The sequence below is a fragment of the Anabrus simplex genome, chromosome 3 (genome assembly GCF_040414725.1).
Source record: "Anabrus simplex isolate iqAnaSimp1 chromosome 3, ASM4041472v1, whole genome shotgun sequence".
Lineage (NCBI taxonomy): Eukaryota > Metazoa > Arthropoda > Insecta > Orthoptera > Tettigoniidae > Anabrus > Anabrus simplex.
The window spans coordinates 442,605,336-442,630,696 of record NC_090267.1 but is presented as its reverse complement, the minus strand read 5'-3'; the positions used below and the strand labels follow the sequence as shown (position 1 = coordinate 442,630,696).

At 38.3% G+C, this 25,361-nt stretch overlaps 1 protein-coding gene across 2 annotated transcripts in view; it reads right to left on the bottom strand.

Moving 5' to 3' along the window:
- The window catches only part of mus81 (mus81 structure-specific endonuclease subunit), a 181,205-nt gene that overhangs the window by 111,814 nt on the left and 44,030 nt on the right, over nucleotides 1–25,361 (bottom strand). For both annotated transcript variants that reach the window (XM_067143518.2, XM_067143519.2), the window contains exon 4: nucleotides 18,849–18,972. In XM_067143518.2, coding sequence (XP_066999619.2) covers nucleotides 18,849–18,972 — 124 coding nt within the window. The remainder of the gene's footprint in view (nucleotides 1–18,848; nucleotides 18,973–25,361) is intronic.

Here is a 25,361-nt window from a genome sequence, read left to right as displayed (position 1 = left end):
TGCCTGTTCTAGGTAAACATTGAAAAGGAGGGGGGATAAACTGCAGCCTTGCCTCACTCCTTTCTGGATTGCTGCTTCTTTTTCAAAGCCCTCGATTCTTGTATCGTACTGTCCTTTACAGAATTTGGCCAGAACCACTCCCTGACTTGAGGTTAGGTTCATTAATCATTAGAACATTAGGCCTATTAGAAAAATGATCCCTTCCAATTGCAGCATAAATCAGCTCCACTTCTTCCAGGTGATTGGATTCTTGTGTCATATCTTCTTCCTGATACATTTCTGCTTATGCAGGTTATACACAGAGCCTCTTCCAATCTTCTCTTTTTTCCCCCCCATAGTCTATCGTTCATCACTGTCTCCCATTATAGTTCTCTACGAATTAAGTCATCCTGCACCTGATCCCTCCATCTTGTTCATGGTCTTTTAATTGGTCTTCTTCCAGATTTTGTCCATTCCAGAGCTCTTCTTGGTAATCTCTCTTGTCCCCTTTCTTTTGATGTGGCCGAACCATTTCAGCCTGTTTCACTCCATAGCTTCGTTTAGGGCGTTGATTTGTAACGTGTTTCATATTGTTTCATGTCTCATCTTGTCCCTCCTTGTTTTACCCAAGATCCCTTGCAGAAAGCGCAGCTCTGTTGCTTGTAATCTAATCAGATCTTTTTTTGTCCAAGTCCAACATTCTGATCTGGAGGCCAATATTGACAAATAATATGATTTATATATTATGATTTTTTTGCTTTGGTAAGTAATTTCCAATTTCTAATTATGTCTGATACAGAGTAATAACATTCTGAGCAATTTTCTATCCTCTCCAAAATTTCTTCCTCGATGCTTCCTTTCCCAGTTAGCTTACTTCCTAGGTATTTAAAAGCATCTACTTATTGTGCCATTTCACTGTTATGAGAAGTTACAACTGTAAGTAGAACAAAGATGGAATCCATGTATCTGGGAATAATTAACGCCGAAAGATCTGAATCATACCGCATGTGAAGGCAAAAGTGCTCACATCAAGTGGGAGAGAAGAAGAAGTAAGATCCAGAAGACAGTGAAAAGGATCGAACGGGAATATTGTTACTAACAATTAAAAAAAAAAAAAGGAGAACGAGATTGGATTGCTACCAAGAAATATATGGATTGAGGACAGAAGTAACTGTACCAAACTTGAAGACGGCACAGCAAGAAATCAGCTCCGCGGGATAAAGGAGGAATTCTAAAAGCTACATTGCGAATTGAACTAGAGATCAAAAATTCCATTCAGCGATCTCCAAGAGACGTGAAGAGAGGAAATAACGGCAACTAGCTTACGTCACTGCAGTCCTAGCTGCCGTACTTCACGATATTACCAAAGTGAAGAATTACAAAGGGAATCCTACAATAATTGGAAATATAGTGAAGAAAAAGAATTAATCATTTCAAATTCTAAAATTATATCAAGTTAAGGAAATATTCAACTAGTAAATCAACTTTTTCAGGGGAAACAATCTTCATGTTAGACAGCTTCTCGCAGTTATTCTCAATGGAAATGCTAATCAATCTTATATGCCATTCTATTCCGTCTAGACCACAGATGAACATGGAGCTCTAAGGAGATGATAAGCCAGACTGTCCAAATGGGTGCCGCAGGATGACGTGGCCGACCGAGATGACTGAGCCCAGAGGAGGAACATGTGAATATTTCCCGTCCACCAAGGGAAATAAGTAGCGACGTTTCATTATGTCCTGTCAGCTGGACATATGACGGCGACTGGAGCTGCTGAATTCAGATAAGTTTTACTCTTAAATCAGTGTAGGCCTAATAATGTTTGTATTTAACCGTAAATGTAGTATGGTTTATTATCTTGTTCGGTGCAAAGTGATTAAACAACAAGAGTGGTGTGATAAATTAGAATGAAGGTGGATAGGTAATCTTCAGATGTGCATAACAAATCCTTAGATAGGTAGTCATTCAGTGATAAAAGCCTACGTTCGAAATATGACCCAGGTAGTGTGAAGTTCTGAGTTAGTCAAAGTGACAGTAGTTGTATGATACATAAAAGAGCGATAGATACATGTGTACATTGGTTATAGTCAATGAATGTCAAGTTAGGAACCAACTGTAGGTTATGCTTGCTAGGTAGACAAATCTGTTTATGATAAATGGTGGTTATGACTGGATGAAGGTCATAGTATTTGGAAATGTATCCGTGAACCGTAATTAATTAATTAATTAAAAATAAGGGCCACAATGGCAGGAAGTGAACCCGTGTTAGTGAGGAGACAGATTATGGTTTTGAAAGTATAATAGTAATATTTTAGAGAAGTTGATACGTAATTGATGATTGAGAATAATGATAGTTATTAATTCTACGCAAGGATGAACACAGTGATGTGGCTATGTACTTGACGGTTTTCATGCAGAGTTTTCCTAATTAGGAAATGAACGTGTAGCAATTTCATGTTCTGTTTATCTCACGAGCAAGCAAGTAGGAGTACAAATAAGATCTGAGTGACATCTGTTGGTTAGAACGTTCACTTGGTAGTGTCAACAACATCTCAATTAGGAGGACGAAATGAACACATGTACTGTCATAAAGTTTTCTTAATACCAATTTATTCTCAGACGAGAGGAACGTAGTAATTTCTTAGACGACATCCCATCACTGATGACCAAATGGAAATATAGAAATGATTTTCAACGATCAGGTTTTCACACTATGAACCACTCTTGATAGCATACTTCGGACAAGAATAGTAGGGTAGTCATTAACAAGTAGGATTTCGCACCTATGTTTAGCTTAAGATGACGAAAGTATTTGGATTTTTAAAAGGTATATGTGTCTTACTGGTTCTGATTGAACTTTTATGAGAACTACATTGATTTGAAGGGAAAACTTATCGGAATTCATGCAGAATGAAATAGTCTGAGACGAAGAAGCATTAATATTCGATATTGTGATTTGATATGTAAGGAAACATTAGGGAACTATCCTCCCAGATTAGCATCCCTAGGTATTTATTAGTATATTGAAGGATAGGATTATTCTATGGCAGTAAGTGAATATGAGCTCCGAGAGAAGCTAATAGTTAATTCGGACCTCATATGTAGTAGGAAAGATTCCAATTCTTGAGATATTGCTATAAGTCTTAGAAATGCATCCTGGATACCATGAAGAAGATACCCTCAATCTATATTTTGCTTATTGGAACTCATGTTGTAAATATTTCTTTTCTTTCTTTGCTAGGGTGCACCCAAACTAATAATTTTCTTTCTTGTTACCTAGACCAATAATATATTTTATTTCTTGTTACTCAGATAAATAAGTAACTATACAGATGAGTTTTTCTTTAGTCATCCGAGTAAGTTTTCAATTATTTATATGAATTTTTGGTTACCTAAGTTAGGAAAGCTTTCACCAATTTAAGTATTCGAACATATTCGATTTGTTTCAATCCATTAATTGAATGCTTTATTCCAATTCAATTATTGCTTGAAGTGCCTAGAGGGAAAATTTGACATTTTCTTTTGGATTATGGGTTTAATTCGATAATTATGAGCTGGAGTTTAAGAGTATTCAGCTTAATGATGGCCTATTCAGAATTTAATATCTTGCCATACATTGCATTCTGTCCCTGATTTTGTGGGCAGGCATGACCTGAGCACTTAACGTAATGAATTCCAGTGGATATATTACAGATAATGACGAGGTTGAGCAACCCTTACTTTAGAATGCGTAGTGGACACTGGATGTGCCAAATACCAGTAGATTTCCATAAACAATACTTACATATATCTTTGCACGATACCGCTTTTTCTTCGATTTTTCTTTCCACCCAGAAACGTGGAAATGTGGAATAAAGGAATGACATAGTGCAATTAGAAGGAAAAAAGTAATGAATAATTAAATATTGAATGGAGAAATAGGTAAATTCCTGAGGTCAAGTCCATGTTCCCTCAATATAGGCCAAATAAACAGTCGACCATACAATTTCCTTTACCAGTTTTTTTTTAATGGAGGATAGTCCAAGATTCGAATTCTGGATTGAGATATTGTTATAATAAACAAATATAGAAATGTTAAACAGTTCTTTCAATGTGTTTGTAGTATAGAGATCTAGATTTAAGTAAATGAGAGCGATGACATCTTAATAGCATAAGAATTAGAATAAGCAACATACGAGAGTCGTTTCTATTGATAATTTAAGTCTTATTTGGCTCCGCATGGTATATCTTTCTCTGAATTGGAACTCAACACCCAAATTGTTAAAATGTTTAGTTGGAAGATCATAATTAAGCTAGCCTGGATATTATGCGTCCTTTCAGTGAGCCGGGAACGGCGCATTATTTAAGAATTTTTCGATTACACCTAACATCCTTCATATTTCTGTTTTCATACAAATTTTCATTACTTCACTTTTTGTTAAACTTATTTCCATAAGTTCTTCTCTAATTGCCCTCTGCCAGGTATTTAGTTCTTCTTCCAATTTTTGTTCATTTTCTTCCCAAATCACATCATCTGCATATTTCAGGTTCAGTATGGGAATTGACATCTATATCATTCTTTCATCTACACCTATAATAATATGTAAAGTGTCATATGATAAGAACAAAATTACTTATTTCCGGGTACTCTCTTCGCCTCTGCAAATGAAAGTGACTCACTGTGGGGAGTCCACTAAATGTACAAACCCATGAGAGCCTTTGATACACTCTTAACTCTGGACGCACAATAGGATCTAGAAATATTGATGAACAATGGAGACCGAGACAAAACCATGAGTTATACAAGGAAACAGAAGGAACTGTGGAACCGATAAGAAAGAGAAGACCCCAGTTTTGTGAACATATCCTCAGGATGAATGAAGCCAGGCTCACGTTAATATCCTGACTCACTTTGGGGGGGAAAATGTTCCCAAAAGACTCACGAAAATCCTGTGGAGAAAATGGCATTGGACAGGAAGGTATTACAGATAGAAACAAATTCAGAAAAATAGTATTGCATTTCAACAGTTTCAGGACGAAGCTGGGAAGAAACCTGCAAAAGGCAGTCTTTCTTGAAGATCAAGGGAAAGAAATACGCAACCAAATGAAGGAATACTGATGGAACATCAAAGCCAATGGAGGAAGAAGACTGATCCATATCCAATATGCAGAAGTTGTTATTCCGAGGTCCATAGCGGCCCAAATCACAATAAATAATAAAAACAATCAAAATCTACCATTATGGAAACATTCTGGAAGGTCCCAGGGAAAAATTTATCAAACCATATGGGTTTTGGGAACCTGTGCTTAAGAGAATAGCTTCATTTACAACTGTCATTAGTTAAAGCAAATGTAATTCAGTTGGTGCTTTGTACATGTCTTCACAGACTGCTAATAAAATATCAAAAGATCTCACCTTGTAAAAATGAAATGATCAAATGGAAATAATTAAAATATATGTCTGAAAGAAGTAATGGAAAGGAACTAACAAGTGACAAATTAAATCATATCATATACAGGATGTATCAGAATTTTACCGACAAAAAAGAATCAGGGATGCTCTTTGTGTTATGTTAAGAATGATGGTGCAATTGGATTGGCAGAAAAAATGAGGTTACTTTATTACTTCTGGGCACGATTCAAATCGATGAACTTGCTGTACTAGACAGCCAGCCACTGCCAGTAACTGTGCACCAGAGGAGGGGGGAAGGGAGGAGAGAGGAAGTGGCAAATGCTCGGTGTGAATGCACAAGTTTCTTGTTCGTTTAGCGTAGTCACTTCCCAGCCCCAGTAGGCAGTGTACAGTTTGTTATGAATAAATTGACTAGTATGTGAAAATTAAGATTCTATTACAATAAAATTTATTGTGACCAGCTATTCAATGCAATTCACCATTTGTGGTGATTTGTATACACGACATAGGTACATGTTTCACCCTGTTTTTGGGCATCTTCAGCCTATTGTAAATCTTAAGGTCAAGACCCAGGTCTTATCTTTGTTAAACATTTGGAACCAATATATAAAAATTGACCTTATATTAAAAATCTTCCCATTTTTTACAAATAAAAAGGAGGCCTTCCTCTGGGTGATATGTATCAGAAATAAATTTGGGCACAACTCTCACTAATATATAATTGATTAGAAAAATTTATTAAAACTTTGTCTCAACTCAACTTTACACTCAACAACACATTGCGCCATTACTCAGCACAAAAAACAAAAGAATCACAGTTTCATTATTTATTTATTTTTTTATTTATTGATGTCTTTATTTGTGGCGAAGTTAGGGCTCTTGCCCCTCTCTTACACTTAACCACATTATGTGACTTAATACTGAATACAAACTTAATATTCAAACTTAACACACTGTATATAATATAATAATAATATAACTTAATATAGACTAAAACTAAAAGATTACATCCTAAGTCTAAAATTAGAAATATAAATTCAATAACTACTCTCGGTGGAATTCATATAATATAACAGTAATTTATGTAAACTTTTAGGAACTATTTGCTCCAGACATTCACTCACACGTTCACACAAAACTACATGATATAGCCTACGTATTCAAGAGGAAACCTTTAGACTGTCTTTTGAAGATAATTAATGAGGAACAATTTCTAATTTCAGTGGGTAAAGCATTCCATATTCTAGCGCCTGACACAAGGAAAGAATTACTGAAGGCAGACGTATGATGTGGAGGTATTGCAATTGTTGACCCAGATCGCATGTCACGGTCATGAAAGGAAGATAGAAAACGGAAACTACTGGAGAGATATTCTAGAGAAAAAATAAATTTAGCACAGTTTTGGTGTGAGAAGGTTGGTGACACATTCTCTGGATAAAACAATTGAATAATAAAAAAAAATACAGTACCAGAGATATGAAAAATACTACACACACTACGAACTATTTTTCTCATCATGTTAAATTTTTAATGACACTAAATACAGAAGAAAAATTATTAATTCCAATATCTCCCCTTGTCCTAAAAATTTGACCACAAACACAAATTTTTTAAAATAAGCAACACGCGTAGGTAAACATGTGGATGTTAATCAACAAGTCCTAACAAGTTCCTAAATTTAGAAGTTCCCTTCCCTGATAATGCCTTTGTGAAAACGTCTGCCACATTTTCATCTGATGTTACATACACAAACTTGGACACAATGTCCTTTACAAACAAACAGCGAACATCCATATGTTTAGTTTTCTCAGACACAACATGAGTCGAGCTCACATGTATAGCACCTTATCACAAAAAATTTGAATTGGCACTTTAACATAATTACAATCATCAAATTCATTGAAAAAATTATGCAACCACAACATTTCCTTTGTGCACACCACCATTGATACAAACTCAGCCTCCACAGTTGAAGTAACAACAATCTGTTGTTTCTTGCTAGACCATATAACTGGACAACCAGCAAACTTGCACACATACCCAGAAATAGATTTCCTGTCCTCAGAGTTAGCATAATCAGCATTGCAATAAACACTCATTGAATCATTACTAGCTTTGTAGCATAACTTCATACATCTTGTCTTCTTCAGATATCTAAACACCTTCTGTATTCTTTGCCAATCTTTTATGCTAGGTCCTGAGAGTACTGGCTCAGCTTGCAGACCGCAAAGGATATGTCCGGTCTTGTATTGTTGGCTATATAAATTAGATTCCCTACAGCCTTCTGATACAAAGTCTGATTATAACTATCGGCCTCCCCTGAAATCCTCTTGTCCCCTACACCCAACGGAGCAACACATCCTTTGGCATTTTCTAAGTTATACTCATGTATCGGATTATCAATGTATTTGCACTGATCAACATACACCGCATCTTCGGTTGCAGTCATAGACATCGATAAAAAACTCTTAATTTGCCCAAGATCCTTGAAGTCTAAGATAGCGACACAACTCTGACTTAAACCACTCCAAAACTTCAACAATACCAATAACTATCATATCATCAACATACACTCCAACTAGCATATTTTTATCGAAGTACGCAAATGGTTCACAAACAGATCTTTTAAGACCGATTGACTTCAAGACACCATCAAAACAAATGTTCCAGTCCTTTGAACTTTGGTGTAAACCATACATGCTTTCCTTTAACTTGTAGACACAGTTGGGTTTTCTTTCAAAACCACTTGGTTGCTCCACAAACACTTCCTCCTTAATGTTACTCTTTAGAAATGCGCATCTACATCATAAGGTTCAATATTCCAACCTTTGACAACCGCAAGAGCAATCAAGATTCTGACAGTCTGACACCTCAAAACAGGACTATAAGTGTCATTATAATCAACACCACCTACCTGCTTATAACCTAAAGCTACAAGCCTAGCCCTGTAAATGTTCTCATTACAATCAAGTCCTTCTTTGATTCTGAACACCCATTTTGTCGCAATAATATTCTTTCCCTTTGGTCTCTCTACCAATTCCCAACACTCATTTTTCTCAAAATTACTTACCTCCTTCTCCATTGCTGATTTCCATTTTTCACATTCAGGACCAGTCAAAGCGTCCTTGGCACTCTTCGGTAAACTGTCAGTTACAGCAGACATGACATGCAAATTACATCCAATGCAATCCACACACTCTCGTCTGTTTCTGATTCTCTGTGACCTACGTAATTCAGGAATGATGGGTTCTTCCTGCACTTCAGCATTGATGTTATTCACATTGATTTCAGGACCTATCTCTGGCTCATCTATTACTTGCTCATCAGTTCTGCTCACTTAGTCAGATTCATTATCAGAGTCAAACAAACTTAAATCTACGACCAATGGTTTCTCACATGACTTAACAGGTAACATAGTAGCAGGTCCTTCCTTAGTTTTCATGGGAAACACTCTCTCCTCAAATATCTACATTTCTGGACAAAACAACACACTTGTTTTCCAAGTCCCACAGCCCAGATACAGTGCACCTCTTCTATTGTCAGGATAGCCCAAAAAGACGCATTCCTTTGCTCTAGACTCTAATTTCTCAGCTTTGTTATGTTCCTAATATGCCCAGGCACGACATCCAAATACTCTCATTCTACAAATTTCCTCATCAGACAATTTTTTGTTAAACCACAACTCACAGGGTACACTGTTTTCAATAGCAGATGCTTTACACCTATTCTTAATGTAACAGGCAGTATAGATCGCCTCACCCCAAAAATTCAAAGGCATACCTGCATTTAATATCATGCACAGAACTAAAGTCAGAAGCTGTTGATTCAGCCTCTCTGCCACTCCCATTTGCTGGTGTTCCCCTGGTAAAGACAGCCTGTGAACAATACCATTGTCAACAAAGAACTGTTTCAAGTCATTATTACAATATATATTCCTCCCCCATCTGTTTGAACACTTTTCAGTTTTTTATCTTGAATATTCTCAGCTCTTTTCTTTAATGTAATTATTTTTTCACAAGCCTCATTTTTGTGCTTTTACACACTCACTTCACTGTATCTGGAATAGTCATCTGTCAAGGTTAGGAAATATTTCCCCCTTCCCAAGGTTTCAGGCTTTACATAACAAACATCACAGTAAACAAGATCTAAGGGAGCTGGTGATTTCACTAGTCTATCTGGGAAAGGAGCCCTTTTAGCTTTGCCTTTCATGCACACTTCTCACTACCTTTTTGCTTGCTAATCAAATCACTGTCAGGCAAATTTTCAGCATGCCCGAAACAGCCATGCCATATTTCTCTTGTTACCATCTTGCAAGCAACTGCACACATAGCTTCCTGTTCACCATCACTATCTTGACAGTCAGATTTCTCTAGTTCATACCAATCACATTTGATGATGTACATGTCATCTTCTCTTGCATAGGCACTGAACAATTCTTCATCTCCATTCCCTTTGTCATAAGCAGTCAGCTTTCCATTGTCTATCTCAAAACACACATTCGTTTTCTCAAGTTGCCTCACCGACAAAATATTAGCAGATGCATCTGGAACCCATAGCACTTTGGTTAGTTTCAAAGTCCATCCACCACACTGATCACTTATTTTCAGCACTATGGACCCACTGCCTTTCACATCACATATGACACTTTTCTTTCCCACCTGCACTGAACCTGACACATTTCTTGTAAAGTTGTTCAACAACTCACGCTGAGGTGTAATGTGATGGTTACAACCATTGTCCACAACAAAAGGGTTTGCATTACTTGACTTTTCGCCCTGTTTACATTCTTTGCCCTCAGGTCCTCACATCAGATGCACAGCATATTTCACTTTCACAGTGCTATTTCCAATCTTCATTTCTTCCATCTCTGGTTCTTTCTTCTCTTCACAAGTGGCAACTTTATTCTTGAATTCTCTCTGTGACTTCTTGTTGTCATGGGCATTCCCGTCTGAGCCCCTATTGTCACTTGTACTAGCCTCAGAGTTTCTACACTTGAATGAAGGATATCCCTCCTTGCCACAATTGTAACAAATTACATTTCCTCTTGACTTGGCTTCTCTTCCTTTTGGACACTCTCTTGCAAAATACCCAAGTTGACCACAACAGTGACGGGATCTATCAGAAGAGCTGAATTTTTCACTAGAAAAATTGTGTTTCTTCTCAAAACCATGGAATTTTTCCTTTGTTCATAACATAGCTTCTCAACTCTTGATTTTTGTTCTCACGTTCATCCTTCTCTCTCTCTATTCTATCTTCTTCAAGCAGCAATTTACTCTTCACATTTTCTGATGATAGTTTTTCTTCATTTAACTCCATCACATGGGCAATGTGTTTGTAATTTCTTGCTTCAAACCTCTCAGCCAAGTCTTGATCATTCATGTTGGATCCATGATTTCTCAGTTTTTCCACTAAGTGCTCAACTTGATTCAGATATTCCAAAACAGGTTCATCATGTTTCTTGATGCATCTTGCCAATTCGCCCATGGTACTCACAAATTGAAAAGGAGAAATCTTGAAATGGATTGCCTTAAGTCTGTTCCAGGTATGCTTTGCTTGTTCATGTCTGGTTACATCATTCAAGTAACAGCACTCTACCAACTTCGTCAAGTAACTAAGTGCAGTGGCGTTTAGGTCCTCTTCGTCTGTAGTTAAATCTTCATCGTCATCGTAACTGGGATCGATGGCAGCCCAGCATTTCTTTCTTATTAGGAAAGCCTTCACTCGCTTGCATCACACCACATAGTTTTTCGGCCCAAGTCTCTCAATCTTCGGCGTATCCGCAACTGATGCCATTTTTACTCATGACTTACTGGCGCACTGGGCCCATAACCTATCAGAAATAAATACGGGCACAACTCTCAATAATATGATTGATTAGAAAAATTTATTTAAACTTTCTGTCTCAACTCAACTCTACACTCAACAACACATTGTGCCATTACTCAGGACAAAAAAAACAAAAGAATCACAGTTTTAGTCACAGAGTAAACATAAATTTAGCGCAGTTTCGGTATGGGAAGGTTGTGACACAATCTCTGCATAAAACAATTGAAAAATTTAAAAACACACTACCATAGATATGAAAAATACTACACACACTACAAACTATATATACAAATTGACCTTATATTAAGAATCTTCCTATTTCTTACAAATAAAAAGGGGGGCCTTACTCTGGGTGATATGTACAAAAATTATTAAAATGTGCAACTTCAATTAAAACAAAATTTGTTACACGAATACATTTAAATTATCTAACAATTTAAAAACTGTACAAAGCAACAATTGGATCTCTTCATCATTGGATGAACCGTTAGGTTGGTAGTTTGTAGAAAGTATGTTCGTCCAAGGTTCTTTTTGTTCACCTATACCATTCATTTGGCAGCAAAAAAATAGGAATCATAGTTTGTTGTCGTTCCTGCAAAGCTTGAAATATCCCATGAGGAAAGAAGCATAGCAGGTTGTTGCTATTATAAGGAATTAACCAATTTTTGTTGATTAAACTTTGTGTATGTTGAAGTGCATTATCCAATGTCATTCGGTAGTTAGTTGTTCCTCTATGAAGTGTTACTTGGATGCTTTTCAGACTGATGTTATCGGTGTATCATTGTTCTGCCATGGGATTGTTAATGTATATTGTATTTTCAGTCAAACGTATCGCAACCGGAACAATTGGATCCAGCTAAATAATAATAAAGAACGTTGCTGTGACCAACAGACGAGAGGAGAAACGATCTTGTACATTCATTGACTGACAAGCGAGTCTTAATTACAACATGTTCTTGTACTGTGTGTGCAGTTACAGCTGTTTAATAAATGAACTGCAGATATTGCCTGTAAGAGACAAGGACAATCACCGAGCTCGATAGCTGAAGTCGCTTAAGTGTGGCCTGTATCCAGTAATTGAGAGATAGTGGGTTCGAGCCCCACTGTTTGCAGCCCTGAAGATGGTTTTCTGTGGTTTCCTGTACCTTAAAGCAAAAAAAAAAAAACAAGGACAATTCTGTTGAACGAGGAAACTTGTGGATACGCGCAGAGCATTATCTTCTGTCTCCATCATATACACCACTTCCCCTCCCTCCCCTTCTCTTCCCTGAAGCACGGCAGCGGCTTGTGCTCTGGCATAGCAAAAATGGGGAGTTCGTGAATTTTAATCGCATGCCCGGAAGCAACAAAGTAACGTAGTTTTCTCAAAAAGAAAAATTTTCTCCGCCAATCCGATTAAGACATCCTTTTTAACATAATATGAAGAGCATCCCTGAATTTTTTGTTGGTACTGTTCTGATACACCCTGTAGACAAAGACAGAACATGAAAAGGAACACACAGTCACAGGTCATGTGGGAAGAGGAAGCAGCAGAATGAGGAGATAAGGACAAACATGAAAATACAATAGGGCAAAGACAATTGCATCATCTTCATAAACTGTCATCTTCAAATAGATGAACTCTCATCAACCCCAGTTCTTCTACATCCATTTCTTCATGTTTATGTTTCCCAGTTTCATCAGGAGGATGGGTTACAACACTCACGGCCATCTCGATATATCTTCAGACTTTATGTAGAATCCTTTTCTCCTTCTGCGATTATCCTGTGTTACAAGTCCTTTACCACTTGTAATCATCTTTATCTTGTCTCTTTCCTCTTCCTGTCTTTATCCAGTTTTCTTCTTATCCCACACTTTCCATATCAGGACAGACGATCTGTCAAGATAACTCCTCATCGAGTGTTGAAGCCCACTGTCCTGATCACGCTGGGAAGCAGAAACAAGCTCATTGAGCCAAAGAAAAATAGATGTAGGAGAGCTGATTATAGAACGGCCAAACTTTCCTCATACCTATAAAGGCTACAAGCGGTCATTTTGACCGCTACTATTTACTGATATATATCTGGGAAACATGTGAATGTTCAATAATTTATTTTAAAACAACATAGGTAACCATTGGGATATACTGTATACAGACAAATCCATTGTTAAATATTAATAATTGTTCATATTTTCACTTCTAATAGGTAACAAAGAAATGTTTTGTCAGACTTGCTATTGAATACCTTTGTGGAAACTAATGATAAAAATAACAGTCTCTATTTGTTTACAAGCCTATTCAGGCACTTGATAAACCATTTATACAAGTAATTACCTAATGCGAACATTTTCCGCAGACTACGTTGTTGCACAAAGAATATGTGTCAGAGGTTTTGTTCTATTTACAATTGGAGTTCACTTGACATTGTTGTTACTTATAACTGGCACACTGAACCTGAGGCTAAGGCTCAGGCTGAAGTGAAGGGAATTCAATCAACTGGGATCTTGTCTTCACAAAATCAGATCTTAGTTCTTGTATTACTTGAAGAATATAACCAAACTTCCCTGTAGACTATCCATGAAGTTATTGTTGCTAGATCAAGTATGTTGTAAAATACATGTACAGGCCACCTTCAGCATTCAGCCTTAGTGGTGTATTTACGCGCCATTTGATCAGCTACATCCACACCATACTTAGTTCTGTTATAAAATTCAGTAGCACTAGGGAGCTTCTTGTTATCTTCACTGACTTGAACACTTTTTCTTGATATACTGTGAGAGTAATGTGATCTTCCTTTTGAAGTACAACAATCTCATACAGATTCATGTGTGATTCTTTTATTGACTCTTGGGATTTCCTTCCTCACTCGATTGATTGTTCCAACAATACTAGTTTTCTTCTCTTTCGGTCTCTCAGCAAAATTTACCGATGTAAAGAAGTTATCGGCGGTCACGTTACATCCTTTCATGAGGGATGGGTACAGTGAAACCTCGATTCTCGGTTTTTGGAGGGACCTGGGAAAAAAAAACAACGTACGATACGGGAAATTGGAAAATCCGGGAACGAATTAAAACCATCAACAGTTTGACTGTACTTCACAGTAATGAAATATATATCATTTTATTTGTACAAAAACGCCTGCATTAAATACATTAGTTTAAAAACTTTATATTTTGAATTCAGTTTTACCAAGAAACTTCGTCACTTTCCCGTGAAAACGTCTTTCAGGCCAGCAACTTTCATCAGTCAAGCTCATCGAAAAATATTCTACTAAATAAGTTATCAGAATTATATTGATATCTAAGAAATTTAAAACCACATCTCAGACTCCAGTTTCACTATTGCTGCAAGGAGAGTGTATCGGAGTTATTATGCCGATCGGGAAAACAACATTATAATCCAGTCACTTAAAAAGTCTACAGTAGCTATCTCTTTTTTTTTTTTTTTTACCTTGAATAAATCTAACTGGAACAGGTACAGTTGTTTACAGTAATCGTTATCTGACAACAGTCTCATGTAAGTTGGAAGACTTTGTTTTAATAACCTAAAAAAGAACAATGTAACTTATTTATCAGTAAAGGTTTTCATGTTGTATTACGAACTTACGGCGCAAAATTTAACTTCGAGTTCACCCATGTTTTAGGCCTCGGTATTTTCCATTAATGATTTTTTTTTTACTGATAAACAGGCGAGAAATGTGGCTTGCATGATAGGCATAATTACTGGTGCAGTTCACATGAACCTACCTGTGGTATTATAGTTAGGAAAGATCGCTGAAAACACGTAAATAAGCATAGGTTGTAACAGGTCCAGTCACATAATCAAGCAAGCTAATCACAACACACAAATACAAAAATGATACCAAAATGCATTAAATCCCAGAAGATGTAATGAAACACTCTCGCACTCACAAAAATAAAGTGTCACATCGCACACATATAGGTTACGTACTGCACACACAACACACACACAAAACACTTAAATTGTCATTTCTTCAGTCACATAATACAGTAGTCACTTCGTAGTGAAAAAGTCTTTAATCGTCAGTTGTTTTTTGTTTTCTCGTGCCTTAACACGGTACAGTGCTCCCTCAATATTTAAAACGTTCTGTAGTTCGCTGCTGTCTGTGTCATACTCAGTAATATAGTCGCAAATTTTGTCAAAGGCGGCTAATGCTTCTGCAAACGTTGGCAAGGGTTCAATTTCATCTTCGTCTTCCCCGTCGCTCGCGATCTCATGCACGGCGCTTGCACTGGCTGTGGCAGTAGCATCATCACACAGCTGTTCTATGCTCTTTACACCACAAGTGGCGAGCTCACTATCGACTGTAGCGTACGTCTCGAAGTTAACATCTCTCGGCGCGAGCTTCTCCCAGTCCTCACTGAAAAGTTGTTCTTCGCTCCCGGTGTCGGTGTCGTTCGTGTCTCTGCTTTCGCCAAAGCCACATTTATGAAAACAATTTTGAACGGTGGAGGGTGAAACGTGGAACCATGCTGACACAACAAAGTGGATTGCCTGTAGAATAGTGAACTTCGTCTTTACTTCTTTCCCAGCGTCCAACATACACACAGCCCTTTGCACCAGCTGCTTGCGGTAGTACCCTTTAAAGCACTTTATCACCCCTGCATCCAGAGGCTGAAGGACACTAGTACAGTTCGGGGGATAGAAAATAACTTTTACATTTCGTAAGAAAGAAAGTTCCTGCGGGTGGGCGGCACAGTTATCTACAAACAAAACTATTTTTCTCGCTTGAGCACCCATAGAAGCATCCAGTCCGTGAAGAAAATCCAAAAAAATGTCTGTAGTCATCCAAGCTTTACCGTTCGCGTAGTATTGCACTGGTAACTTCTTCAGGTTCTTAAAGCATCTCGGTTTCGCTGCTTTGCCTATAACGATAGGGATACGTTTGTCTGACCCGTCACTGTTACAGCACAACAAAACAGTTATGCGGTCCTTCGCATTTTTGCCTCCATAACAAGATTCTCTTTTAAGAGCCAGCGTGCGATCCGGTAAACAGTTGAAAAATAGGCTGGTTTCATCCGCGTTATAGATGTTCTTCGGTTCGTATCCTTCAAGCACCTCTGGGAGATTTTTCCCCCAATCTTCCACAGCCGAACCGCCAACTGCAGCACTCTCGCCGGCGAGCTTTTTATACACCAGACCGTGACACTCCTTAAACCGGGAAATCCATCCATTCGAAGCGGAAAATTTTTTGATACCCATTCTTGCAGCGATGCTTCGAGCTTTTACGCACAAAATGTTACCATCCACAGGAATTTTCGACGCCCGAGCTTGCTGATACCAAGAAAAGAGAACTGCTTCCATTTTAGAATATCTCGATTCCTTCCCCGTTTTTCTATTCTTTGCGGAGGATCCACATTTTTTTACTTGTTCACATATCTCTTGTTTTTTCCCTATTATTGTATTCAGTGACGAAGCAGGTAAGCCTAAACGTTTCGCGATGTCAACTTTTTTTTTTCTGTTGGATTTCTTTCAACTTCCTCTATAATCTGAAGTTTTTCATGCAGGGTTTTCACATGGTTTACAGGTCGCGCCATTTCAATACTGTACTGTGTAAGCAAACCGAAACTCGACTGCGTAAATTGTTGGTTTTCACCAGCTAGTAACACAGCCAACTGAACGAAACATTCAACAGAAAGCTCTTAACAAAGCGCAAGTTGGCGGAGGCCTTCATTATTAGCCTGGTACAGAATGTTCCGTAAGTATGATCGCGCAAGATATCCGACGAAATTAAAATACGCTAGACTCGCAGATTTGATTCTTGCCGTCCATTCTCGAAATCTTGAAAAACGCTTGATCGAGGATTTAGCGTTGATGGGACTGAAATTTCTGGACGGTTGATGCAGGAAATCGTTTCTTCGAGGAATGGATAACGCGGGATTTTTAATACAGGTTTTAAATGGGATGCTCGCGGGACCACGTAATTTGAACGAATACTACGGGAAAACGTAGTTTCGGGGAACGGATAATCGAGGTTTCACTGTACAGAAGTTTCATGACAACATTTTTAGGCACCGACTCATTGGCAGGTCGCACTTCGTCTTCCCTAAGATAAGGAAACCTATTGCACACGTACTTAGAATCAATGTCTACCAGTAGCCAGAATTTTATGCCAAATTTATCTGGCTTGTTGGCCATGTACTGCATGAACCTGCACCAAGCTCTGTTGGGGAAGAATTGTTCAGCAGCAGTAACATTCACTCCTGGTTTATAGCACGCATAACAATTCTCAAAAAATCTATCCCAAATAGCACATGCCAAAGCAAATGTATTTGTTTGCAAACAAGTGGATCTAGTTTTACAGGGATCAAAGTGCAAATACCTTAGTATTTCTTTGAACCTGTTTCTTGCCATAGTGTTAGTGAAAACAGGCGGACCCCATAAAGAACACCACATATGACCTACGGCTAGACTAACAAGTTTATAAGCTCCACGGGCGTATAACAAAGCAATAAAAGCATCTAATTCTTCCAAAGAAATAGAAGAATTATTATCCATTGTCTGTCTAAGAGTTTCGGTCTCTGTGCACATCTTTATACACTTCAACATGGATGTATCAATGAATAAACGCCAGGCAATAACCTTGCTATTAGTTCTCTATGCTACACTTTGCATGAGAAATAGGCCATGCTGCCTCTTTCAGTACATTTTATACAACCATCCTTCCAGTGATCCCGAGGTGCAAACGAAGGAGACTTTACCAGTTCATGACCTCTCCCCCCTCCTCCCCTTACTCATCGAACAGATTGCACGCTGCTAAGAGATAGTGAGATAGTCCTCTGCTGCAAGATTGATCACGGCTGGTTGAACTGCATAGTCCACTGTATGGATATTTTCATTAGCCGAATCACTATCACTATCCAACATATTACCTCACTGCTGAGGTATAAAATCGTCATCATCAATCATTATGTCTCTATCTGATAATGTATCTTCGTCACCTAATTCGTCTTCACCTAGCTTTTCAAGTTCTGCTGATAACTGAACAGGAGTAAGTTTTTGCCACCAAGCCATTATTATGCACTATAAGTACACAGGGACAGGCACTAACTTGTCCACTCGCAACCACTGCTAGAGGCATACTATTTAGTCACATCATGTGCTCCTATAGTGTCACTTATATATCACAGGAAGCAAGAAGTGAGCAGAATAGAGTTCTCCGTATCAAGGGAGTGAAGCAATCTTTTTGACCTAGGTATAAGGGACAATATCAGTGTTCCCATACCATCTAAGCATGTAATTTTTGGCATGAATGTGTATAACCCTAAAAGATCAAAAGTCACAAAAGCACAACCTCATGCTTAAAAAAGTATGAGCGTGAAAATACCTTGAAACTGACTAACAGCCAAAATGGCCGCTCTGGCTGTTCTAGTGTTAAGGGGGGAGTCATCTCCTTGAAGGCAGGGGATGAAGATGTGGAGATGGTCCTTCTCCTTTTGCGTTCATCCTCGTCTCCTCCTCCTGTTGCTTCCTCTTCCAAAATGATCTACCTTCATGTTTATCACACTGTTTGTTCCATTCCCTGTTTATATCGTTATTCGCATTACTCATACATCCAATAGAGTGAAGGACTTTGGGTTTGTTACACAAAGGCAATCACATATAAGTTCTTGTATCTAAAAGAATATTGTAATGTTACAAGATATTACCTGGATATTCTGGATCTTCACTACATGTCAGGAGTGTAATGAGTAATGCATAAGGGCCAGATCTCCAGGCAGGAACATATTTCTTAGCTCCTCTAGAAGCAGTGTGTTTCTTCGGTGAAATATCCTGTTTGGTAAAATATGACAATATGACATTAATATGATTTAAATGTTCAGGCAAAGCATAAGAATGCCATTACAGTACCAAGATAGTAAAAACTTACCTTGACTATAACACCAGATATGAATGTGACTGATATAAAGAAAAAAAACTACAGAAACACTCAAGTATCACAATTACAATGAAGAACTACACATTATTAAGTACCTAACACATACTCACTGACAGCATCCAACACAAAGAAAAGAACAAAAAACACCACACACCCACCCAAAAATCAGAACAAAAATCTGTCATGGTAAAATATCCATTTCAATACACACACAAAAAAATTGTCCAAAATAATTTGGATTAGTAGACTACAAGACAGCATTCAGAACGAAGAATAAAACATTCAACCTAAAAATAACATCCAGCACATAGTTCAGGGTGTATAACTCATCTGGTGCACATAAACTCAAATACAAAGAATGGCTCAAATTTTACTTTGGACAAACCAGTTTAAATTTTAAAAATATGAGAGCGCAATTTCATGCTCCGGCTGAAATACAGACGGTATAATCAGAAGCTTCTTTCATGAGAAAACTGTTTACACTTACAGTATATCTACTATTTTGACTAACAACCTTCAGCCAAAAAAATAAAAAGTGCTTGATTAGTGTGAGCTTATACTAAAAGTTTTCTTCAAAAACTACATAGAGGTTCCTCATAAACACGGCCTAGATTTTGTTGACTTAAAAATGTTAAAAAATGACCTCAAAATTCTAGCCTAGAGTGAAACATCTTCAACCTCTTTGCATACGCCCTTCTTCCCCCACCCCCACCCCGCCGTAACCTGTGATTCCACACTCATTTCTCTCTTGTTCTCTGGTACACACTTCTTTTTTTTAAATAAGTTGCTCCACGTCACACAGATAGGTCTTCTGGTGATGAGGAGACATGAAGGGGCTAGAAGTGGGTAGGAAGCTGCTGTGACCTTAAATAAGATACAGACCCAGCATTTCCCTGGTGTGATAATGGGAAACCACAGAAAACCACCTTCAGGGCTGCCGACAGTCGGAATCAAATCCACTATCACTCGAATACTGGATACTAGCCGCATTTAAGCGACTGTAGCTATGGACCTCTGTACACTTTTCTTTCGATCTTTAGCTCTACTCTACTCTTCTATCCTTGCCAGTCTTTCATTGCACTTAAAAATTAATTTATTTTATTTCTTCTACCACATCCGTCTTTGATTGATCTGATCACCTTGCTGTTTATTTCATAGTGCACTTATATACTAAGCAAGTAACGTCTTAATTTGAGCCAAGATGTCCTCATCACTTCTTAGTCGAAAGGCTAGCACACAGTTCGCCATCTGGTGATGAAAGAGAGTAACACTTACAGCAGACACACAGTAAAGTATTCTTAAATTCAAACCGTCACTATTGGAGAAGTTTCCTCATGAAGAGACAAGATTTTCTTCTGAAGATGCAAGGCAAAGTTCTCTGCGAAATGTCAAGAATTTCACCTTGTTTCCTCATATGACAAAAGCCCCAAAACTGTATTATCATGTCTATAATCATGGACCATGAACCTAAATACATAATTAATACCTCCTGAATTGACTACTTGCTCCCTACTCACCACAGCCTGCAGACAAGAAAGTGCCGTTGCAGCTGCACTATAATGCTTCACTTTGCATTGAGCATTTTTCCAACTTGGTGAACAGTATTAACTTACACAGTAAAACCCAAAAAAAAATTTTACTAATATAAAAAGCATATACTGTATACAACTATTAGTCCCGTATATATTTCCAAGAGTTGGTAAAATTTTTACCCAATCGAGCTGTTCTTTAAGGATATACAAAATTGAAGCATTCACGTTAGACTAACCCGAACAAGTTAGACTAACCTGTCCAAATAGATCACAGACTTTGAATCACCATAATAACACACTGAGTTAGAAGAAAATGCACAAAATCTCATTATTTTATCCCTAGAACTGGCAACTGTCGAATATTCAACACTTCGGTCCCTGTTGTAGTGGCATTGTTGAATATTCAACATGTTCTTATTTCTTCTTGTAATTTCCTAATTTCTTCAACAGATGTCAAGACAGTCTACTTCTTGTCGTTCTCAATGTCGACAACAGCCGTGAGTTCAGTTTCATTCATATTCACAACCTCTTTGGGCCCAATTTCACAGAAATAAATGAGCGCCGTTTTCCGACGATCTGTCTGAGCACCATTTCTGTAGTATTTGTAAACAAACCTTCATGAGCACTGTTTTGCAATTCTATTTTATTTCATTGTTTTCTGTTTGGTGCAAGTTATTTACTTCTGTATATATATTGTTATTTGATTTATTATTACATTTGTAGTACAGTGTGTGTGTCTAAATATGGCATCTTCACTTCATTATGGAAAATGAGTAATGAAGTAGTGCAAAATTTGTTGGAAGGTGGAAGTGGCGCTTCTAACTTTGAGGTTATTGAGAATGAACCGACAGATTAAGAGTTAGATTTGGAAAGTTTAACAGCTATTTCTTCGCATCAAATATCGGTAAGTGAAAACGAAGATGAACCTCCCATAAAGTAACCTATCATAACAATGCGGTCTATGGGCACGCCAATAAATTTTCCCTAATATTTTCAAATGCAGAATGGAAGAGGCTCGCCAACAGTACCCAGGAAACTGGAACTGTAAAATAATGATGATTTTCAAGAATATACCTCTCAGATTGATGAAACTTTTGCTAGTGCATTACAGACACATTAATGACAATCTGTATATCTCAGTTTGTTTGTGACAGTTCCAGTTTTGTGCACATATGATCGAAAATTTTATTATTATTTTAAATATAGGAATTACACTTCTTGAACACCCTTGGGGAAGCCTGTTAACTCCTAGAGGGCGCATCCCCAGGTGGCAGATAGGAGGACCCCACAATTCAGTAGGGCTGGTTGAAATACCCAATACAACCCGCAGACCAACAGACAGCCCATTTCCTGGGGGCTTTAAAATACTGGGACACCTTCTCTCCAGGGGTTACAAATATGGAGGGCCCAAGTCCAGGGTATGGGTGACAACAGTGGCAGAGAAGGTGGACTTCGGTACGGTATCGGTGGCGGAAGAAGAGAACTTGTAGCATCTGTACTCCAGAGGAGTGGCTACAGAAGGCGCCTGTACTCCAGTGGAGTAGCCTAGAATAACACCTGGCAGTAGGTATAAGATGCCTTTGGGAGTGGCGACCCCATCGTAATAATAGCCTATACACAATATGGTATTGGTAAATCAGCATCGGAAAAGGTTAGGGCGTCCCCTGCAGGCAATGTGCAGTTCTCAGGGTACTGGGGGAACTGTGAGAAATGGGCGACCAGTAACCAACATTAAGATAGCAATAGTAAATCTTATGACCCTGACAGGAAAGATAGAAATGATGCGGCTGAGTAAAGTTAAATAGAAAGGTAATGGAAGGAAGAAATTGAGGAAACGATACACATTACACTGGAGTGGTGGCCAAGAGGCAATAAACAGAAGAGGACTAATCACTTTGAAGCAATTGGAGGAGTATGTTGAAGTGGTAGAATGTGTGAGTGACAAAATAAAAAGATTAGACTAAAGATGAAGAATGAAGGGATGGATTTCATACAAGTATATGCACCACAGAGTGGAAACAGGGAAGAAGATATTGAAGGATTCTTGGAGAAAGTAGAAAGAGAAATTTCAGGTAGAAAAGTGGTTATTTTGGGAGATCTGAATGCACAGGTCGGAAACGAGAGACAAGGAAAGGAAGAAAACATTGGACCGTATGGATATGGGAAAAAGAATCGTGAAGGAGAGGAACTAGTGGACTTCTGTGAAAGGAATGGACTGATAGTGGGGAATACATAGTTTCGAAAGAAAAACAGCAGGAAAATTACGAGATATGGGTGTGGTGACAGAAGAACAAAATCAGAATTGACTACTTTTTGGTGGAAAGGATAAATTGCAGAAAGTTGATGGATGTGACAGCTTTACCGGGAAAAGTATTTGATGGGGACCATAGAGTTGTGGTGGCAAAATTACGGTTGGGAAAAATGGAAAAACTAAAAGATATAAGAGAAAGTAAAATAAAAGTGGGCCCAGGAAACGACCTGGGGGAGTCTCTACGAACATTTTGAGACTCTGGCTAGAAACGGGGGTGTGATGCGAATATATGAACTCGCCAAGAGAGTTCACTTAGCCTCTCACACCTCAATTCTCCAAATCCTACCTACGCATGGTGTCCCTGTTAAGCTGAGCAACCCAGCGGGAAACTGGGTCAGTGAGCCAACAGGAGTGGAGGACAGTGGAACGCAACGGGAAACCACCACTGTGATTTTCCCAAGAAAACCCTATGGCTTTGCTCAATTCAAAATATTCCTGAGTTTCAAGTTCCCCAGTCGGATCTCCGGGGGGAACTACGTTGAGAGAAGCCTCAAGAAATGTGCGATGCTGCAAGGAACAGTACTGTTTAGGAACCTGGAATGTAAAATCCATGTATCAAGGAAAGCTGGATATAGTCAAACGAGAAATGAAGAGACTGGGCATCGATATACTGGGAATAAGCGAAGTGAGATGGATTGGTATTGGTGAATTTGCTACAGATAAGTACAGGGTCTACTATTCTGGACATGAAAACCAAAGGAAAAGTGGAGTTGCCCTTATAGTTAGCAACAGGGTGCGTAACACTGTATCATCATCATCATCATCATCATCATCATCATCATCATTTCCCTTTATCCAGCTGTAGCCAGGTAGGGGCAAATATGGCTCCTCTCCACTTTCTTCGGTCTTTCCACCACTCCTCCTCCAACACTGTGTCCCAGTCCAGGTTTCTTTCTATAATGCTGCGTTGGATGGTATCCTTCCATCTCAATCGTGGTCGTCCACGGCCTCTCCTTCCTTGGATTTGCATTTCCATCACCTTTTTTGGCATTCTTTTGTCGCTCATTCGCTTTATGTGCCCAAACCATCTTAGTCGGCTCTTCTCTATTCTATCATTCATTTTTTCCACTCCAATTTCTTCCCGGATTTTCTCATTCCTTATTTTGTCTCTTCTACTCTTCTGTATCATACTCCTCAAGAATTTCATTTCGGCTGCCTGTATTCGACTCTCATCCTTCTTTGTCATTGTCCAAGTTTCTGCTCCGTAAGTCGTTATGGGTACGTAATACATCTTGTACATACAGTAGAACCTCGATAATTCGAAATCGGTTAATTCAAAATCCCGCCTAATTCGAAGAAGCTCTCGTTCCCGGAAACATGAGATACAGTTTTGCATGTTATTTAAATTGTTTAATTCGAAATACGGATAATTCGTAATTCGAAGTACAATGTCGGTCCCATTACCGAAATTCAGACTTTTAATTCGAAATTGCCTTTACATTTTAAAACAATAGTATGTTACAGAGTAATTTCAACTCGAAATTTATCAGCTTCGCGTCATAATGGAACGCGCGATCCGGAACGTGGAAGGGTAGCTTTCCGCACTTACACTCACTTCGGTGGGTCTACATTGTGCTTCATGATTGCTAAGTTGAATGAAATCTGAATTCTTTTGTATTCAATCTTTTAAGCAACGCCGTAATATCACGCAAGAGGCAGTGTGCGGAAAAACAGAATCCGCGAACACTGGCGATGCCGACAGTTGACGAAAAAGCGTAGCTCAGATAATAAATTCGTAGGCACCGAACAATATTGTCATTGCCGGTGAAACTGCATTGCTTTATTTTAATGCAAGCCCAAACGGTCTTATGGTTTTAAATGGGTCATAGTAGTACGTTACAATGCACATGGGATGGAAAGTTCGATAAACCACAATGTTTTAAGAGCGTCGGGCACTTTCCATGCCAGTACAAAGCATATAAAAATGCAAACAGTATAGAAATCCAAAAAATAATGCATTTACACAGGGGGACCGGCATAATTTATCCTCGTCTTTAAATTGTGTGATTTTTTCCTTTCGTTGCGTGAGGTTATGTTTGTCAGTGATTTATCCAAGTGCATTATTTGAACATTGTAAATGCACCTTGTTGGATACATTTCGGAAATAGTTTTTTCCATGGCATTTGAAAGGTTTAAACTGTGAATCGAGATGATTGCATGTGTTAATGGGTCTTAGAATACTTTGTGACGCGGCAAGTGTTTACATTTCTGAAGTACGAGAGAGCGAGAGAAGTGCCATGGCGGGAAATCGTAGAAGGATAGTCATAGAAAAGTTCGATTTTAAGAAGGGCATCGGGTACTTCCTTTGTAAATACAAGGCATCTAAAATGCGTAAAGTATAGTAATCCAATTAATTAAGCACTTGCACATGGGAGCCAGCATAGATTTATCCTCGTCTTTGAATCGTGCTTTTTTTTTTTTCTTTCTTTCGTTGCGTGAG